At 41.4% G+C, this 22240-nt stretch overlaps 1 protein-coding gene across 2 annotated transcripts in view; it reads left to right on the top strand.

The window, feature by feature from the left end:
* Nucleotides 1-22240, top strand: part of LOC141069330 (uncharacterized) — a 249740-nt gene that overhangs the window by 64131 nt on the left and 163369 nt on the right. For both annotated transcript variants that reach the window (XM_073558802.1, XM_073558801.1), the window contains exon 2: nt 5998-6437. In XM_073558802.1, coding sequence (XP_073414903.1) covers nt 6009-6437 — 429 coding nt within the window. In that variant the 5' untranslated portion in view covers nt 5998-6008. The remainder of the gene's footprint in view (nt 1-5997; nt 6438-22240) is intronic.

The following is a 22240-nucleotide window of genomic DNA, read 5'->3' as shown; positions in this document are numbered from 1 at the left end:
TAAAGGCCTGTTGGCACACAATTACAAATATACAAGGCTCATATGGTCGGAGATTCCAGGTTTTGAAACACCTGGACAAGAAATACGTTAATGTCCAGGGCCATATGGTACCTTATTTAGTACAAAACGGTTTGTTTTTAATAGAACACTGCACAATTGCACTTTGGCACATGTTTGTTTTGATTTGATGTATGGTTTTTAAAGAATCATTAAAGGTTATGTTTTATTGTTCATGATATACCAATTTGCTACCTCCAACTGTATACTTAGCCTTTACTGGCTTTTAAAATTGGGGACCCCCCAAAACAATTACATAGGGTCCCCCTATAATTAATAACCAGCAAAGGCTAGGCAGACAGCTGCAGGCAGATATTCATTGACTAGGAAGGGGCCATGGAATTTCCCCCCCAGGCTAAAAAACTCAGCTCTCAGCTGCATTAGAAAAGGAATATCTTGATGATGTGCCAATTCTGGAACTTAGCCTCGCTCTTCCAAGTTGCCCTGTAGTGATGGCAAGTGGGGTGATAGGTGGGGGGGTAGATTTCACCCCTGTAATGTCAGGTGATATCAAGCCCAGAGGTAAGTATTATAGAGGCAGCTATAAGACACCCCCATTACTAACCCCATAGTCATACCGAATAAAAACACACACACTCAGAATAAAATCCTTTAATTGAAAGAAATACACAGACTCCTTTAATAAATCTTAATTAATACACACTTCTGACATGACCATCCCAGAGATGCCATTGTCTCCGTCAAAAGAGTTAAAATAACAAACAACAATATTCCTCACATTTCCATAGAGAATATGATAATCCATTTGTCCCACTACGAGTCTAGCTCTGCTACATCTAGATGGCAGGCTGCACTGTGCTTGCGCTGAGATCAGATAGGTGGGGTGACTTCATTGGCTGCGAACTCCCAGGACCTTTCTGACGGCATAGCCATCAAGTGCTGGGAAAGATGAGGGCTCAGTGTCGGAGCCCGCATCAAAGGGAGGGACCCTATCAATGACATAAATATACATAATCGGGAGTGAAGGGGTTAAGTTATTTATTAGATTACATTTTGATAACTGTTAGTTACCAAAATGTCTATCATCATCTTCACATTCATAATTAGAGAAGAGCGTATCAATTCTCAAAGGATCAAGTTGGAGCTGAATATCCTGACATTCGCGGATTCATGTGAATTTGAACATCTTGAAATTCAATTTGCAGTATGAGGGGTTGCCACTAGTGATGAGCGAGTATACTCGTGACTCTAAGAATTCCCTAGCATGCTCAGGTGATCTCCGAGTATTTGGATGTGCTCGGAGATTTAGTTCCTATCGCCGTAGCTGCATGATTTGCGGCTGCTAGCCAGCCTGAATACATGTGGGGATTGCCTGTTTGCTAGGAAATTCCCACATGTATTCAGGCTGTCTAGCAGCCGCAAAACAGACACCACCAACAGACCACATCCTTTATAACTGCTTTAGGGGACCCCTCAGCGGGATTGGGATGCCCCTCATTTGTGGGTCTAGCAACCCTCCATGGTGATCCCGCCCCCCTTTGGGTATCCCAGTAGTGGGTAGTGGAAATGTCTGGTTTCCCCAGGGATTTCTCAACAACCTAGTATCTCCCAACCAGGCCAACCAGGTCGTCTGCATTCCGAGGGTCACACTGGGCAACCCAGGTCTGTATTGTCCTGGGGAGGGAGTAGATGAACCTGTCCATCGCCACACGCTCAACCATCTGGGTTTTTAACTAGGATCATGTGATGATCACATGACTGTGACAACACCACAGGTCCTGCTAGTACACATGCCGGTGTCGGCTCTGCAGGAAGAGATATGGTGAGTACTCTCCCTCCCACTGTATGAGTGCTCACATAAAACAGCCCATGTATGCAGCTTTCTTTAACTCTCCCAACACTTAGTATGCTGGACGAAAATATCCTGGTTTCATACCACTGATGCCAACATGCACAGTGACACATATGTCTTCTTGTACACTGTGCCAGTGACCCTGTCACAGCAGTTTGAAAAAAAATTGCCCGGCACCATTTCCCACACTGCTGAAACATCAGAAAGCAGGCAAACTTCATCTTGCATTGCCGCACGGGCTTCCCCATAATGCCCTGCAGCTGCGATATCTTACAGATTATCGTACCTTGTGCATTAGTGGTCATTACCTGGCAGCATCAGACTGGAGCACCTTGGGCCCACCATCTAGCTACATCGAAATAAATTCAAGACCACCAATTGTGTGGTAAAACGCCCTAATATCAGGGTATAATATAAGGTAGTACACGTCCTTATTATGTAGCAAGGGTTGGGGTAGCCCCCTCATAGAATATAATGTAGCCTCCCTCATGGAATATAATGCAGCCCCCTCATAGAATATAATGCAGTCCCCTCATAGAATATAATGCAGCCCCCCTTATAGGGTATAATACAGCACCCCACAAAATATAATGCAACCCCCTCATAAGGTATAATGCAGTCCCCCATAGAATATAATGTAGCACTCTCATATGGCATAATACAGCCCCCCTCATATAGTATAATGCAGCCCCTCCACAGAATATAATGTAGCCCCATCAGTGTATAATGCAACCCCCTCATAAGGTAGCCCCCATAGAATATACTGTAGCCCCTCATAGGGCATAATGCAGCTCCCCTCATATAGTATGATGTAGCCCCCTGAGAGAATAATGCAGCCCACCTAGAATATAATGTAGCCTCCTCATAGGGCATAATGCAGCCCCCTGAAAGGGTATAATGCAGCTCTAATGCAGACCCCCTCCACCTCCATCATTGTCCTCATCACCACCTCCATCATTGCCTTCTCACCCACCACCTCCATCATTGCCTCCTATCACACCACCATTGTCCTTTCCACCACTACCATCATTGTCCTTTCCACCACAACATCATTGCCTTCTCCCCCACCAACCCATCATTGCCCATGCCACCACCTCCATCATTGCCTCCCCCACTACATCATCATTGCCTCCCCCACCACCATCATCATTGCCTCCCCTCACCACCACCATCACTGCCTTTCCACCACCACCATCATTGCCTTCTCCCTTACCACCTCCATCGTTGCTTCCTACCCCACCACCCCCATTGTCCTTTCCACCAACAATGCCTTCTCCCCCACCACTGCTCTCTTCATCACCCACATTATTGCCAATCCACAATATCTAAAATACACACACACAACACCACTATCACACATACAGCATCACAAACAGACAGCACCACACCACTCTCACACACACAAAGCACCGCAACGCACCACATACACACACAGCCGCACACATGCAGGCAGGCAGAGACACACACCTCTCCGCACGTTCCCAGCAGCCACAGCACATTCTAACAGCTTCCGCTCTGAAACAGCGGCACTGAATGATGATGTCATGCAGCCATGCTGAATCAGACAGAAAGGTGGGCAGGAAGGAGCACGGCGTCAGATCCCTGCAGCTCCGCTTCGGCCCCAAGCTGCAGGGATCACAATCAGAGTTTGCCGCCCTTTAGGAGCCCACCTCTGGGCCCCCGATTCAGCAGCACTGGCAGGCAGTGTTAGCCCCAGCCTGCAGCTAACACTGCCCGCTATTAAAGTGAAATGGTATTCATTCCTCTCCACGCCCATGGGGGCATGGGGAAGCATGAATATTCATTTCTCTTTAGCAGTGGGGACAGGCTCCTGACTCCAGCTGCTGCCCTCTGGCACCGGAAGGCCCCCCTTGACTCAGGGGTCCCATAGCAGCTGGGTGTGCTGCTATTAGCAACATGCCACTGGCTGGGGGGCCCCTGGAGCAGTGGGGGCCCTAGGCAGCTGCTGGCCAATATGCCAGCAGGTGTCAGTGCCTGGGTCCACCAGAGAATCCTCCGGTTCTCCGGTGGGCCAGTACGATCCTGACCTGGGTTATCACAGAACATGAAGCATAATTTGCATGGCAGTTGCTTCCATCTCCAAAGTCACTAAGTAAGTCTCTCGCTTCTGTAGAGTGTAAGCTCTTATGGTCAGTGGGGTCTCCTCCCTTCTGTAGATTGTAAGCTTATGATTAGCGGGGTCCTGTAACAGATGTGTCAGATGCAACAGACTGTCGCTCTGTGTCAGGCTGCAGAAGGTCTTTGAGTTAGGCATTACAGACGCCTCCTTAATCCTTTTGACTCTGGGACCCAGTGACAACCTCCCTCCGGCTCTAGTTGACACACCTGGACCTAGAGTTTACATATATATATATATAGTCTGCTGCAGAGTTTTACCTGTGATATTCACATTTTTTCCCTTGTGAAGGCTTGGAGCTGTTTGAGGATGTTTGGTGTTACCTCTCTGAGTCTGCTCAAGCTAACTTCATTTCCCTTGTCTGTCTACCTTTTTGTCTTTAGTTTACAGTGGGGATTGATCAGTGTTCATCCCCTCCAATCCCTATCAAGGGCCTAGCTCTAGGGAGATACAGGGCTTAGGTACCTGCTTGGTGATTGGTGAGGAACCAATTTAGGGATGGTAGGGCAAGTAGGGTGTTATCAGATCTGTGTAGGGGTCTCCACTCACCCTTCCCCTAGTGTCTGGGCTTCCTTCCCCTCATCCCTTTGTGTTGCACTTAGTCTTCCCACACTGGTCCTCTCCCTTCTGTAGATTATAAGCTTTTATGGTCAGCAGGGTCCCCTCTTTTCTGTAGATGGTAAGATCTTATGGTCAGCAGGGTCCTCAATTTTCTGTAGATTGGACGTTCTTATGGTCAGCGGAGTTTTCTCTCTTGCCTGTAGAGTGTAAGCCTTTATAGATGACGAGGATCTATCTCTCTTATACAGTATAAGTTCTTATGATCAGCAGGTTTCTCTCTCTATACTGTAGAATGTAAGATCATATAGTCAGGAGGGTTCTTTCTCTCTCGTGAGAAGAGTGTAAGCTCTTACGATTATAAGGGCTATTTCTCTTTCGCACCAGCAAAGTGTAAGCCTTGATGGTCAGCGTGGTTCTCTCTCACCACTGCCCAACGTGTATTTTACAAACTTTCCAGCATTGAAATTTGCACAAATTTATTCACTGCAAATCAAAGTTTTGGGGAAAATTTCAGTGAAGTTGGTGACTACATATTTAAAAAGATTCGCTAATCTCTAATCATCTGTATCTCTTAATTTAAAATGAAAACAAAAGCTCCTGAAGTTGACCTCCAAATTCTGTAAAGTAGAGTTCAATACATTATTTTTTTCAAGGAATTATGAATTTGAGTTCTCTGGGAAATGATTAGACATGGCAAGAACTTCCTTAGCATTGCCTTATGATCAGATTTACATAGCATATGATCATATTTACATATAATGTATATTTTTAACTTCATTAGTAATCTCCAAAAGCTGGTAATTTTTTAGCTTTTGGAAAAGTATAGCTTTCAGCATGAGTTGACTGGGCATCCTGGAAGTTGTAGTTTTATTGATAGTGATGTAGCATTGCCTGCGGTGAAAAGTCGCAATACCAGATCCGCCAGAAAACGCTGACACCGGATCCTTCTTTTAGCCGGATACGTTGGAGCAGAAATTTAAAGGAACATCGCATGACGAGAGAGAGTTGGAGCAGCAATTTAAAGGAAGGAGAGAGAGAGAGAGATTGATTGATTTTCTCGACACCTCCAGGGTTAAAAATGATGCCCTTCCGGGCATGCGCATTTCTAAAAAGCGGTCCGGCACAGGCAAAAAACGTTACTTGGAACGTTTTTTCCAGACGCCGGACAAACAATTTTTGCCGGATCTGGGAAGAGCCGGACGGCGCAATGCGGTGCTAATGAAACTCTATGGGAAAAAACTGGATCAGGTGGAAACCGGCGCTGGATCCGGTTTTTACATATTTCGATGCATCGTGTCGGATGCTAAAAAACTGAAATGTGAAAGTAGCCTTACTCTGCAATGTTAAAGAATATATTTTCTGTTGAATTATGTCCTCACTTGACAATGCATAGTGCCATCTACTAAACAACTTTTTTTTTAATCTGTAGTAATTCAACTAATGTCCATACCAGGCAATGGAGCCAACAGGTGTAACTATGGATATGTTCACTACAGACCTCCTGGATATCCAATCTCTACAGGGTCTGTTCAACCTACCAACCAGCAATGGGATAATTGTTCCCCTCCTCCTCCTTATGAAACCATAGACAGATTACCAACATGGAATGAGGAAAATATTCATTTAAGCACACGAAGGGAGACTGAAATTTGGATTCGGAGAACTGAAACTAATGTGCCCTCTATGTCTCAAGAATTAAATATGCCTCCCAGTTTTCAGCAAACGTCAAGTCCACTGTCTAATACCCCATCCACCTCTCTGGAACTAAGTGGACTCTCTGCGCTCTCACATCCAAATTCTTACACAGTGGAGCCCCAAACAACTGACTTTAAAAAAAAGTTTAGGAGTTTCAGGCCAAGAGTTCTTGGGGTAAGTGTTAATGTTAGAAAAAAACAAAACAGCTTAACACTCTTTGCACCCTGGTGACCATTTATCTGCAGCATATACTGCATGTTCTGTGATGAAGGGAAGGTATAAAGAGTAAGAACAACTGATTTGTTCACCAGCAGTAGGATTCAATTTTTAACCTCATATTTCCTGCCTTTGTGTTTTCTTTTCTGGGGAGGGGGGAAGCAGACAATGATGAAAGATGGAAGAGGGGGTAATAGAAAGTTCTCTTTATAAAGCTACGGTCGCACTATAAGTATTTTGTCAGTATTTCCCATCGGTATGTGTAAGCCAAAACCTGGAGTGGGTGATAAATCCAGAAGTGGTGACGTGTTTCTATTATACTTTTCCTCTGATTGTTCCTCTCCTGGTTTCGGCTTACACATACTGATGTAAAATACTGACCAAATACTGATAGTGTGACCGCAGCCTAAAAGGGATAATGGTGAAAGGAGAAGTCCTACCATTAAGCATACAAGTGCTTGCAGCACATCCAATTGCATAAAATGGTTTCTTAGCTAATTATGAATAGAAAAATTTACAATATTTCAAAAATATTATTTCATATAACTAAAGTAAAATTCATATTACCAGAACTAAGTTCATTCCATTAATACAATACCAAAACCAAGTTTTGACAAACGCAGGACTAAAACACGACTCAGCACGTGTATACAGTGATGGAGCCAAGGTCAGTACATATAGTATTAGAGCTAGGCTGATTACATATACAGTATCTTGCACCAGAACAGGGCTTGCTAGGCTGCTTTCATTCAGTGCTTCCATAGTATTTTACATAGTTGCATAGGTTGAAAAAAGACCTAGTTCATCAAGTTCAACCTATCTCCACCAATTGTATATTTTGTAACTAATTTAACTATTGTATATGTCTTTATGCAGAAAAAAATGCAACATGGAGAAAAAATGTGAACGTAGCCTTAATGCAAGAACTTAGATGACTCATCAGCTGCTGCTTAATAGTTTAATTGATTTGGGGTTTTTTGGATTCTCCGTAGACCAAAAGGCATAACCCATTATATTTTTCCCATTAATATAGGCACATGAGCTTTGGTATTCATGGGGTAAGTTAAAGTGTTTAAAAAACACAATTCCACCATTTGCTTGGATTTCATCTTTAACCCCTTAGCGACAGAGCCAATTTGGTACTTAATGATCAAGACAATTTTTACAATTCTGACCACTGTCACTTTATGAAGTTATAACTCTGTAACGCTTCAACGGATCCCACTGATTCTGAGAATATTTTTTCGTGACATATTGCACTTCATGTTAGTGGTGACATTTCTTTGATATAACTTGCATTTATTTATGAAAAAACAAAAAAATGGAAAGTTTGAAAATTTTGCAATTTAATTTTTGTACCCTTAAATCAGAGAGATATGTCACACAAAATAGCTAATAAACAAAATTTCCCACATGTCTACTTTACATCAGCACAATTTTGGAAACATTATGTCTTTTGGTTAGGACATTATAGGGGTTAAAAGTTGCCCAGTGATTTCTCATTTTTCCAACAAAATTTACAAAACCATTTTTTTAGAGACCACCTCACATTTGAAGTGAGTTTGGGGGGTCAATATAACAGAAAATTCCCAAAAGTGATACCATTATAAAAACTGCACCCGTTAAGGTGCAGAAAACCACATTCAGGAAGTTTATTAACCCTTCAGGTGCTTCACGAGAACTAAAGCAATGTGATGTGGAAGGGAAAAAAATTAACATTTTACTTTTTTCTAGAAAAAGTTTACTTTGGAACACAAGACTCATTAAAGGGTTGATTGTGACTTGTAGGATCACTACTTCCAACAGATGGCGCTATAGAGTTCAAATCCTCTTTTTCTCTGAAGAAGCAATTTGCATATTAAATTTCCCAGAGGAGCATTGCATGGCGACTAAGCCTCCTTACCTTGACAAGCCAGAGCTGGTATGTCACGCTCCACAATGAGAAACCTTACCCCTTAGACCAAGTACTTTGTAACCAATTTTTTTTTTAATTTCAAAGAGTATCAGGAGAAAATGGACCTTAAAATTTGTTTTGCAATTTCTCCTGAGTAAGCCAATACTCCATATGTGGGGAAAAGCCACTGTTTGGGCGCAAGGCAAGGCTCAGAATGGAGGGAACATCGTCTGACGTTTTGAATGCAAAAATGGCTGGAATCAATACCGGTCCCACGTCGCATTTGGAGACCCCCTGATGTACCTAAGCAATGGAACCCCCCAATTCTAACTCCAGCCCTAACCCCAACAATAACCCTAACCACAACCTTTACCTCAACACACCCCTAACCCTAATCCCAACCCTAACCATAACCCTAACACACCCCTAACCCTAATCCCAAACCCTAACCGTAATCCCAATCATAACCACAACCCTAACCCTAGCCCAACTCTAACTTTAGCCCAATACTAACTTTATCACAACACTAACTTTAGCTCAACCCTAACTTTATCCCAACTCTAACGCTAATGGAATAATGGAAATAAATGCATTTTTTATTTTATAAGTTTTTACCTAACTAAGGGGGTGATAAAGGGGTGTTTGGTTTACGATTTATTTTGATCACTGTAATAGGGTCCTATTGTTACCGGGTGCCGGCTGGCAGATCTCGGTGGGTGCAGCGTGCATGTGTTCGCCATTTTCTTCACAGAAGAAGATGCTTGCAGCCAGGGGATGCAAGAGGGTCCAGGGACACCAGAAGTACTGGTGGGTAATCGGGGGACCCTATTTCTCTCTCCTCTGATGTGGATCACATCAGAAGAGAGAGAAATTAAATGGGAAATCGCCCTTTTTTTGCGGTCACCGTTATTGATCTCTGGTGTCTCAGCTACCCTTGGTAACCAGGACCCCAGAGAAATTCCGACTCTGGAGGGTGCTATACACTTATTTCTCAGCACCATTTAAACAGCGGCACTGAGGCATAAGTACCCTTAACTGCCGCCGTTAAAAGGCATACCAGCGGTCATTAAGGGACTAAGGCATTCTGGGCGTTTTACAGTGGATTCAAAGATGCAAGAATAAATTGGTTCACAATGACTAAGTGGAAAATTATAGCATAATAGTCCACTAAGGGACATCTCCTTTTTGACCAACTAACACCCCTTGACGGATATTTCCTTCATGGAACTTGTCAGGTACTTTGAAGGGGGCTCAGAAACAAAGACAGCTCCACAGAGGGAAGATACCAGCTATTACATAGCTGACATCTGCCTCAAAGGCCACGTTCTCACAATCAGTATTTGGTCAGTATTTTACCTCAGTATTTTTAAGCCAAAACCAGAAGTGGGTGCTAAATGCAGAAGTAGTGATGTTTCTATTATACTTTTCCACTGATTGTTCCACTCCTGATTTTGGCTTACAAATACTGAGGTAAAAAGCTGACCAAATACTGATAGTGTTAACATGGCTTTTCTTAACCCCTTCCCGATCTTTGTCATGTTAGTACTGCTCTGCGGGAACTACATTTCTGACCAGAGCAGTACTAGTACAGAGCTGCGATCATCACGGCCTCACACTGAGCGTCGCGGCAGTTGCGTGCGGGTGTCAGCTGTATGTGACAGCTGACACCCCACAGCAATGCCCACGATCAGTGCTAGCACCAATCGTGGACATTTAACCCCTCTAATGCCGCTGTCAGTAGTGACAACAGCATAAAGAATTATCGCGCAGGGAGGGGGCTCTCTGCTTGCTTCCTATAAGGAAGAGGACAGGATGCAGGTACCTGTAATGAGCTCAGTCTGGAACTGATGAGGCTGCATCCCATGTTGCCCGGGGAAAGGAATAGGGGACCGGACAGATCCCAAGACCTGGAAGGAGGGGCCAAGGTAAACTGGGATACAGGGAGAAAGCGCACGAAGGGAGGCAGAGTTTCCCTCCGTCCTGGAAGGTGCAGGAGGGTGAGCAGCCTGAGCGCTGGCGCTGTGACAGGCTGAATGTGTCAGCTCCCGGTATCGATAGCAGGACAGTGCGAGTGAAGAGTGCCGTGTGCTCAGTGACAGCTAATACTAAACACATGCAAAGAAGTGAGGCCCATGTAAAGGACAGTCATTTGAGGTCCTCTTTGCCACAAGGTACACATCAGTTCATGTTTAACAATGGAATTGCTGCAGCCCTCTTTGCTTTGACTGCACTGGCTCATGGACTAGGGGCTCAATGGGTAAAACCGGAGACTGCCCGTTGCCACCAGAAGTCAGATTGTCGTTTGAGAGACCCTATCTGTGGACATCACCCTGGCTCTTGCCGATGCTACAACCCCCAAAGGATCATCTGTGGTGGAGAAGCATAAAGGACACGATAAGTTTGATAAATGGACTGTTATTATTTTTGCAACTGCTTTTCACCATTTTATTGCTTATCTCCCTGGGAGGAGTTTATCTTCTCTGCTAATTAAATTGTTAAATTTCTTAACCCTTACTCTTCCTCCTTTGCCTCACTGCATCCCGCAACCTGCTTACACTTCCCTCAGAACAAGGCCATACGAACGCGTTATCCTGAGGGCACCAAGATGCGTCCTGCAGGGAGGTGGTTTTTCAGCAACTGCTGAGAGCAGGACCTGAGAAGCCTCCTTCCCTGCCTGTCAGATCGCTGATCTGATACTAAGCAGTGCTAAGTGTCAGATCAGCGATCCGACATTATATAGTAATGTCCCATACTGGGACAATGTAATAAAGATAAAAGAAATACATGTATATTATAATGTGTAAAAATATTATTCTTAAAAATCCCCAAATAAAGAAAAAAAAAATATTTTACCAACAAATACATTTATGTAAATTAAAAATAAATAAATAAATAAATAAAAGTACACATATTTGGTATAGCCGCATCTGTAACGACCCGCTTTATAAAACTGTACAACTAGTTAACACCGTAAAAAAATAAAAAACGAGGCAAAAAACAATGCTTTATCATCATACCACCGAACAAAAGTGCAATAAAACGCAACCAAAAAGAAGGATGTAAATACAAATGGTACTGCTGAAAATGTCATCTTGTCCCACAAGAAATAAGCTGCCAATCAACTCCATCAGCAGAAAAGTAAAAAAGCTCTCAGAATAAAGTGATGCAAAGATAATTATTTTTTCTATAAAAATAGTTTTTATTGTGTAAACGCGCCAACATAAAAAAATGATATAAATGAGGTATCGCTGTAATCATACTGACCCGAAGAATAAAGCTGTCTTAGGCCTCTTTCACACATCAGTATTTTTGATCAGTATTTCATCAGTATTTGAATGCCAAAACCAGGAGTGTCTCCAAAACAAAGAACAGGAGTCAGTCTTTCAATTATATTTTTTCTCGATAAGTTCCATTCCTGGTTTTGGCATACAAACACTGATGCAAAATACTGACCAAATACTGATGTGTGAATGAGCCTTTACTAATTTTACCACAAGCGGAATGGTATTTAAAAAAAAAGCAATTCCTCAGTTGCTGGCTTTTGTTCATTCTGTCTCCCAAAAATCAGAATAAAAAGCAATCAAAAATGTAATGTGCCCAAAAATGGTACCAAAACAAGCCCTCGCATGACTCTATAGGCGGAAATATGAAAAAATTATAGCTCTCAAAATATGATGATGCTAATTTTTGCAATAAAAAGCACCTTTTTGTATGTGACAGCAGCCATACATAAAAACTCGATATAAATTGCACCGACCCAAAGAATAAAGTTGCCTAATCACTTAGACCGCACGAGGAACAGTGTAAAAAATAAAACCAATTCTTCACATGATGTTGTTTTTTTTCATTCTGCCTCCCAAAGATCGCTGTGAGGCTTAGCGCACATTTATCCTGTGCTATGTGCTGAGCACTTACAGTGGGGTTTCCATGTAAATCTCTGAAATGCATGATCATGATTCAGACAGAACCCCCGGCAGAAGATTCCCTATAATGAGGCAGATGGACCTGTGATCCGACAGTGTCCATCTTTTTAGGATTGCATAAAAGTGCCGTCGGCTACAGTTTTGTAAAAGGAAACTACGGGACAGAGGCCAGACAGAGTCCAGAGTAACTCTGCTGCCTCACATTAGTGAATGGATCCATCGGTGGTTTCATCTGAATCACGTCACTTAGAGATTTAGATGGAAACCGCAAAGTAAGTGATCAGCGTAGAGCGCAAGATAACTGTGATCCCAAACGTTAAAATGTTCCTCTCAATCCACAAAAAAAGCAAGTCCCCCCTCTGGTCCATCATCTGTTACTGGAAATATAGGGGGCTTCCACGTTACTGGTACCACAAAGGCTCTGGAACAGCAAAATATCTCCTCACTTGACAAAAGAAATTCAGCAAATTCTCCGCTCCCAAATCCAAATGCCCCACCTACCTTCTGAGCCCCAGTGTGCCTAAACCACATATATCACCCACATGTTTGGCATTTCTGTAGTGAGTCCATCTAATTTACAGGTGCGTGTCTCTAGAAGCACAGTCTGGGCATAATGTACTGGTCATTCTTACTGGTCAATACAACGGCAGTTTGCAACTTTCACTCAGCAACATCCACTGCTGCTTGCTTCTGGAAAGGCCCATGGAGTCAAAATCATCACTACATCTGTAGACAAATTCCCAAAGGGTTATAATTTCCAAAATGAGGTCACTTGAGGGGGGATTCTGTTTTTCTGGCACTTAGGGGCTCTTTATTTGGAATCCACATACTAGTCTAGGAAAATATGCACTCCAGGAGGCAAATAGTACTCTGTCCCTCACACGTCACTCCGTATGGCAAAGTTGTACTATACAGCCACATATGGGTTATTTCTGTATTCAGCATTAATTGTGGGACAAATTCTGGTACCATTTTTACCCATTTCCCAGTGTGAAAATCTAAAACTTGGGTCTAACACACAATCTTGGTGGTAAAAATGTAGACTATTTTTTCTACACTGCACAATGGTATAAAAATTTGTGACACCTGTGGTGTCAATATATTCACTGCACCCCTAGATGAATTCATTGAGAGGTTTAATTGGTAAAATGGGGTCACTTATGGGGGGTTCTACTGTTCTGGCACATCAGTGGTTCTGTCAATGTAACATGGCACCCTCCAAAAAGGGAGGCAAAATCTGCACTGTAATATGGCACTACTTCCCTCTTCTGAGCTTTGCACTGTGCCTCAAAAGTAGTTTTGACCACATATCAGTGAAGTCAGGAAAAATTGCACAACAAACTTTGGGATCCATTTTCTCCTTTTTTCCCTAGTGAAAATACACAATTTGTAGCTAAAAAAGATTTTTGTGGGAAAGATGTGATTTTTTTTTTTAATTTTCACGGCTTAACATTTTAAACTTCTGTGAAGCACCTGGGGGTTCAAGGTGCTCAATACACATCTAGATAAGGTCCCAAAGGGGTCTAGTTTCCAAAATGGTGCTAACAGTGGGTCCACTGTTTAGGCACATCAGGGGCTCTTCAAATGCGACATGGTGTCCGCTAATTATTCCATCAAATTTTACATTCAAAAAGTCAAATAGCGATCCTTCCCTTCCGAGCCCTGACGTGTGTCCAAACAGTAGATTTCCACCACATATGGGGTATCGGCATGCTCAGGAGAAATTGTACAACAAAGTGTATGGTCCATTTTCCCCTGTTACCCTTGTGAAAATTAAAAAACAGGTCTAAAAGAACATTTTTGTGAAAGAAAAGTAAATGTTAATTTTTGGATTCCACATTCAAAAAGTTCTGTGAAGCACCTGAAGGGTTAATAAACTTCTTGTATGTGGTTTTGAGCACCTAGAGGGGTGCAGTTTTAAGAACGGTGTCATTTTTGGTCATATTCTGTCATATAGGCCCCTCAAAGTCACTCAAGTGTGAGGTGGTCCCTACAAAAAACGGTTTTGCAAATTTTGCTGTAAAAATGAGAAATCGCTGGTCAACTTTTTACCCTTATAACTTCCTAACAAAAAAACAAAAAAAAGTTTCCAAAATGGGGCTGATGTAAAGTAGACTGTGGGAATTGTTATTTATTAACTATTGTGTGTGATATGACTCCTGATTTAAGGGCATAAAAATTAAAAGTTTGAAAATTGAAAAATTTTCTAAATTTTTGCCAAATTTCCATTTTTTTCACAAATAACACAAGTTATATCAAATAAATTTGAATGCTATCATAAAGTACAATATGTCACGAGAAAACAGCCTCAGAATCACCAGGTCCGTTGAAGCGTTCCAGAGTTATAACCACATAAATTGACAGTGGTCAGAATTGTAAAAATTGACCTGGTAAGAAAGGTGAAAACAGGCTAGGTCTCAAAGGGGTTAAATTCCACTATCAATTGCTGACTATGGCATTTAAGGGTCATGTCCCAGCCAATATGTCAGTCTAGGCTTCCCTGCTATGCAATAGGAGTGAACCAATGGGTTGATATGACAGCTTGGAGACCTGTTGAACGCCCCCCCCTTGGGCCTGTCATGTGATCACTTTTGTGATATCCAGGCAGAGCCATAGAAGACAGTGATTTTTACTATATGCAGCAATACTGGGATATTGCTGTGCATAGTAAAAGCGATCAGACGATCGTGGGTTCCAGTTGCATAAGGGGACAAATACAGTAAACGTTAATGAAAAGGTTTTTAAAAAGATAAACAAATAAGTTATAAAAATTTTAAATCACCTTTACCCTAGATAACAATGAAGATATGTAAAAACAAATAGAAAATATACACGAAAAAATTAGATCTCTGAAAATATAAAATTAATTAACTTGATGAATAAAAAAAATTTGAGGAGAAAAAAAATCAAATTCCAAAATTGTTGATTTTTGGTTACCACAAAATAGCTCCACCAAAAAATGCATTAAGACGTTATCAAAGCGTCGTTTATATCACAAAATAGTATCAATAAAAATATCAGGTCATCAAGAAAAAAAATTAGACCTCACAGAGCTCAATCGACTGAAAAATAAAAATGGTATGGGTTTTGGAAAATGGCTACCCAGGCTAATTTTTTAGGGGGTTAATGATTTTTTAATTATTTTTTTTCACCACTTAAATAAAAAAAAAATAATTAAGTTTGGTATCTTCGTTTGCTATAGTTTGGACAATCTTACAGTATTTCCATGTACCATAAGTTTTACTGCAGAATGAACAATAAGTAAGCAAAACCTTAACAACAACTGTGGGACTGCCTTTTTTAAATCAATGGTGTCATTCAAAAGTACAACTAGAGTCACTAAAAATAAGCCAATAAGGAATACGGTAGGAGAGAAAAGCGCAAATAGGGTCTTATCCAATAGATAAATAAGGGTGTACAATCAGATTTTAGTCACCTGAAATATCTTCACATTAGCCCATAGAAACTCATCAGAGTTGACAGCTGGTGCAGCTCCTCTGGTCAAATCGGTGACCAAGTCATAGTATTAAAACTGGAAAAATTCATGGATGACACCCGCACTGTTGTACAAATTACGGTCGACACAATTTAAGGATAAAGATGATGGTTTATTCACTCAACACGTTTCGAAGTCAATAGGACTTCTTCTTCACATTATACACCTATGACCACAATCCTTATAGTACGGCTTATATGCATCATATCAACAATAACCCAAATTTAGAAAAAATGCAAGCCAAAATACAGTAAAAACATCACATTTATTTAGAATATATAAAAATAGAACAAAAATGACATACGATAATATTGAGACAACATAGGTAAGAAAAGGTGTAACCTGGTTTAAATATATGTAAAAAGACCTAAATTGGTATACACACTGAATAATAAATAAATAGAGCATGGGTATATAATTTAATAAAACAGTATACAGTTGTACATATATAATTCATATACATGTGCTGAGGAGGATAAAATCAAAATGTAAGCAAGCCATCTATAGGAGATTTCTCACGGAAAAATATTACAATTACACATGTTTGTTCTACACATTTATTTTCTTTGTGAACGTATTGGAACCACACAAAATAAATAGAGGACAAAAGGCTAATTGGATGTAATTGGATATAATTTCACACCAAAACCCCAAATAGGCTGGACAAAATGGTGGGCACCTTTCCAAAGAAGATTGTTTCAAGCAAGTGATGCTCGTCCAAACTCACCTGTGCCAAGTAACAAATGTGGGCAAAATGAAAATCACAGAAGAGAAATCCCATACATGAAAATCATTTAAATTGTGTCATGAATACCAAAAAATGCAAAGCATAAACCCAAGCAAAAAAGTATTCACAGATAAATATATATGTATAATGCAAATTAAGATTACAATTTCTCCAGCAATGCTCTAGGAGGGCTCAACGCTTATGGAGGAAAACCCGCACACCAGAAGACTTCATCCACTTCAAATTTATGTTAAGAACCTATAGCTCTGCCCTTCACCTCGCCAAACAGACCTACTTCACCACCTTGATCTCCTCACTATCCAACAACCCCAAGAAATTTTTTGACACCTTTCACTCCCTCCTCAGGCCTAAAGCACAAGCCCCTATCACAAACATTTGTGCTGATGACCTGGCCTCCCACTTTATAGAGAAAATAGTTAATATCTGTCAGGAAATCCGCTCCTAGCCACCAGGTGCTGTGACTCCCATCCCTCCCTGCATTTCCCCTGGCTCACTCTCCACATTTGTTTCCATTACAGAAGAAGAAGTCTCCAGGCTCCTCTCTTCTTCTCATCCAACTACATGCACTACTGACCCCATTCCCTCACATCTCCTCCAGTCTCTCTCTCCAGTCGTCACAACTCACAAAAAAAACAATCATTAATCTCTCCCTCTCCTCAGGCATTTTCCCCTCCTCCTTCAAACATTCTATCATTACTCCATTATTAAAGAAACCCGCTCTCGACCCATCTTGCACAAACAACTACAGACCAGTCTCCAATCTCCCTTTCATCTCTAAACTCTTGGAGTGCCCGGTCTACTCCTGCCTTACTTGTTACCTCTCCACTCACTCCCTCCTAGACCCTAGTCATAGTCTGGCTTCCTCCCCCTACATTCAACAGAAACTGCACTCATCAAAGTGACCAATTACCTTCTGACAACAAAATGTAACTGTGACCACTCTCTGCTCATTCTTCTATACCTTTCTGCAGCTTTCAACACTGTTGATCAACATCTCCTACTCTCTAGTCTCCAATCACTAGGCATTAAGGACACTGCTCTCTCCTGGTTATCTTCCTATCTTTCTGACCGCTCCTTCATTTTTTGTGCATTCGCTCCACTTCATCTCCTCTTCCTCTCACTGTTGGGTACCTCAGGGCTCAGTCCTTGGCCCACTTCTCTACTCTCGTTACATGGCCCCAATTGGACAGACCATCAGCAGATTTGGATTTCAGTACCATCTTCATGCTGATGACACACAACTATACACGTCATCCCCTGACCTTACCCCTGCTGTACTACAGATCGCCAGTGACTGTCTGTCTGCAGTCTCCAACATCATGTCCACTCTCTATCTGAAACTCAACCTTTGCAAAACTGAACTTCTTCTGCTCACGCCGTCTACTAACCTCCCTAAATCTGACATTTCCCTCTCTGTGGGTGGCACCATAAATACACCCCGGCAGCAGGCGCGCTGTCTGGGTGTTATGTTTAACACCAATCTCTCCTTCACATCCCATATACAATCTGTTGCCTGCTCTTGCCGCTTATACCTAAACAACATCTCTAGAATCCTCCCTTTTCTCACCATGGAGACAACAAAACCCTCACTGTCACCCTGATCCACTCCCGCCTGGACTACAGTAATGCTCTATTAATTGGCCTCCCCCTGTCTCGACTTTCCCCTCTCCAGTCCGTCCTTAATGCAGCAGCCAGGGTCGTCCATCTGGCTAATCGGTACTCGGATGTGTCTGCTTTTCGCCAATCATTACACTGGCTGCCCATTCATTATAGGATCCAATTCAAATTACTTTTTCTCACCCACAAAGCTCTCCACAGTGCGGCACCCCCTACATCTCCTCCCTCATTTCTGTCTATCGGCCTAGCCGATCGCTGCGCTCTGCAAACAACTTTTAACTAAACTCTGCACCAATCCGTACCTCCCACTCCTGACTCCAAGACTTTTCCCTCGTTGCGTCTCTGAAGTGCTCTACCCCAAGAAATTAGGTCCAGCCACAACTCACACAGATTTAGGCGCTCCCTCAAAACACATTTGTTCAGAGCAGCCTATCACGTTCCCTAATCAAAGTAATTTTATGTGTAAGTGTGTGTGTGTAGCCCATTCATTATCTTCATCTACCTCCCACTCCCTCAAGATGTCTGGACCATCATTGTAAATACACCATTGTAACTACACACCTGTACTTTGTATCTCCCCCACCTCATTGTAGATTGTATTATTGTTAACATTGTTACTTACGACTGTTGTATTTGAAACTGTTAAACTGTAAAGAGCTGTGGAATATGTTGGCGCTATATAAATAAAAATTATTTTTATTACAGACTTTATTAGCTGTACTGTATATTAAAAACATGATTGCACAGCAAGGAAAAAAAAAATAATTACACAAGGCATAATTATTGGAAAAAAGATATGAAATATAAAACAATGATAGGTGAGGGGGCAGGATAGGTCACCCAGATTGGCAAATAGTAAATCAAAAACATAAAAATTTAAATCTAAATAAATCCACAATAACAATGAAAATTGCGGGGACTGATGGTCCAAGTAGACCAGTAGCATAGATATTAAACAAATATGATATTCAGGTTAGTTAATGTAAATAACTAATGACTGGTCTATGTAAAAGGTAACTGTATCCATGAACCAGTAACACCAATAAAATATTAAGATAAGTAACCAAATACCATTTAAAATTTAATATGGTTAACATAGGAAAAAGTGCATAGTGCAATAGTACAAATGATAGAAAATTAAAATCCCATGGGCAGCAGTACCACAATGAAAACACTGTAGACAATATCAATGGAATGCATTCAGAATAATAATCAAATACCAACCTGAATGACACACCACTGCCACCTCACCACACTCCAACACTTGTTTCACTGTCGCTTCATTAGCAATTTCCAAAATTGCTGGTAAAAAAGATTGTTTCAAGCAAGTGATGCTCGTCCAAACTCACGTGTGCCAAGTAACAGGTGTGGGCAATATGAAAATCACACCTGAAGTTGAAAGTGTGGGAGAAGTTGACTCAGTCTTTGAATTGTGTGTCTGTGGGTGCCACTCTAGTCATGGAGAATAGAAGGAAGAGAACTGTCTGAGGACTTGATAACCAAAATTGCTGAACAATACCTACAATCTCAAGGTTACAAGTGCATCTCCAGATATCTTGATGTTTGTTTGTCTATGTTGTGCAACAAAATCAAGAAGTTTGCAACGCATGGCACTGTAGCTAATCTCCCTGGACGTGTACAGCAGAGAAATATTGCTGAAAGGTTGCAAAGCAAGATAGTCCGGATGGTGGATAAGCAGCCCCAATCAAGTACCAAAGAAATTCAAGCTGTCCAGCTGGCTTAGGGTGCATCAGTGTCAGAGCGAAATATACATCAATATTTGAATGAAATTAAATGTTATGGCAGGAGACCCAGGATGACTCCATTACTGACAGACATAAAATAGCTATACTGCAGTTTGCCAAAATATACACTACCGTTCAAAAGTTTGGGGTCACCCAGAAAATTTTGCGTTTTCCATGAAAACTCATACTTTTATTAATCAAATGAGTTGCCAAATGAATTTAAAATCTAGTCCAGACATTGACGAGGTTCGAAAAAAAGATTTTTATTTGAAATAATAATTTTCTCCTTCAAACTTTGCTTTTGTCAAAGAATGCTCCCTTTGCAGCAATTACAGCATTGCAGAACTTTGGCATTCTAGCAGTTAATTTGCTGAGGTAATTTGGAGAAATTTCACCCCATGCTTCCAGAAGCCCTCCAACAAGTTGGTTTTCCTTGATGGGCACTTTTTGTGTACCATACGATCAAGCTGCTCCCACAACAGCTCAATGGGGTTGAGATCTGGTGAATGTGCTGGCCACTCCATTACAGATAGAATACCAGCTGCCTGCTTCTTCCCTAAATAGTTCTTGCATAATTTGGAGGTGTGCTTTGGGTCATTGTCTTGTTGTAGGATGAAACTGGCTCCAATCAAGTCCTGTCCACAGGGTATGGCATGGCGTTGCAAAATGGAGTGATAGCCTTCCTTATTCAAAATCCTTTTTACCTTGTACATATCTCCCACTTTACCAGCACCAAAGCAAACCCAGACCATCACATTACTTCCACCATGCTTGACAGATGGTGTCAGGCACTCTTCCAGCATCTTTTCAGTTGTTGTGGGTCTCACAAATGTTCTTCTGTGTGATCCAAACACCTCAAACTTGGATTCGTCTGTCCATAACACTTTTTTCCAATCTTCCTCTGTCCATTGTGTTCTTTTGCCCATATTAATCTTTTTCTTTTATTAGCCAGTCTCAGATATGGCTTTTTCTTTGCCGCTCTGCCCTGAAGGTCAGCATCCTGCAGTCACCTCTTCACTGTAGACCTTGACACTGGCGTTTTGCATGTACTATTTAATGAAGCTGCCAGTTGAGGACCTGTGAGGCATCGATTTCTCAAACTACAGACTCTAATGTACTTGTCTTGTTGCTCAGTTGTGCAGCGGGGCCTCCCACTTCTCTTTCTACTCTGGTTAGTGCCTGTTTGTGCTCACCTTTGAAGGGAGTAGTACACACCATTGCAAGAAATCTTCAGTTTCTTGGCATTTTCTTGCATGCAATAGCCTTAATTTCTAAGAACAAGAATAGACTGTCGAGTTTCACATGAAAGTTCTTTTTTCTGGCCATTTTGAGAGTTTAATGGAACCAGCAGATGTAATGCTCCAGATTCTCAACTAGCTCAAAGGAAGGTCAGCTTTATAGCTTCTCTAATCAGCCAAACTGTTTTCAGCTGTGCTAACATACATGCACAGGGGTTTTCAAGGGTATTCTAACCATCCATTAGCCTTCTTACACAGTTGGCAAACACAAAGTACCATAAGAACACTGGAGTGATGGATGTTGGAGATGGGCCTCTGTACATCTATGAACATATTGCATTACAAACCAGACATTTGCAGCTAGAATAGTCATTTACCATTTTAACATTGTATAGAGTGTATTTCTAAATCATTTAATGTTAGCTTCATTGGAAAAAACTGTGCTTTCCTTTAAAAAATAAGGAAATTTCGAAGTGACCCTAAACGTTTGAACGGTAGTGTATGAGTGTAAGCCAAAGTATTTCTGTGAAAGAGTCTTGTGGACAGATGAGACCAAGATAGAGATTTTTGATAAAACACTTAATTCTAATGTTTACTGAAAACAGAATGAGTCCTACAAAGAAAAGAACACAGTACCCACATTCAAATTTGATGGAGGTTCAAAGATGTTTTAGGTTTGTTCTGCTGCCTCTGGCTCTGAGTGTCTTGACTGGGTGCAAGGTATCATAAAATATGAAGATTACCAAAGGATTTTGGGTCACTATGTAGTGTCCAGTGTCAGAACACTGGTTTTGCGTCCTAGGTTATGGGTCATCTAGCAGAACAATGACCCCAAAGATACTTCAAAAAGTACCCAGAAATCAATGGAAGCAAAGCACTAGAGAATTCTGAAGTGGCTGTCAATGAGTCTGGATCTAAATCCCATTAAACACCTGTGGAGAGATCTTAAAATTGCTGTTGGGAGAAAGCACCCTTCAAATATGAGAGACCTTGAACAGTTTGCAAAAATTCCAATTGAGAGAAGAAGCTTGTTGATGGTTATAGGATGTGATTGATTGGAGTTATTTATTCCAAAGGGTGTTATATAGTGATGAGCAAGT

Source organism: Dendrobates tinctorius, unplaced genomic scaffold (genome assembly GCF_039654945.1).
Source record: "Dendrobates tinctorius isolate UK_male_01 unplaced genomic scaffold, ASM3965494v1 ptg000258l, whole genome shotgun sequence".
Lineage (NCBI taxonomy): Eukaryota > Metazoa > Chordata > Amphibia > Anura > Dendrobatidae > Dendrobates > Dendrobates tinctorius.
Note: the sequence above shows the minus strand (reverse complement) of the source record. Positions and strands in the feature narration are given on the sequence as shown.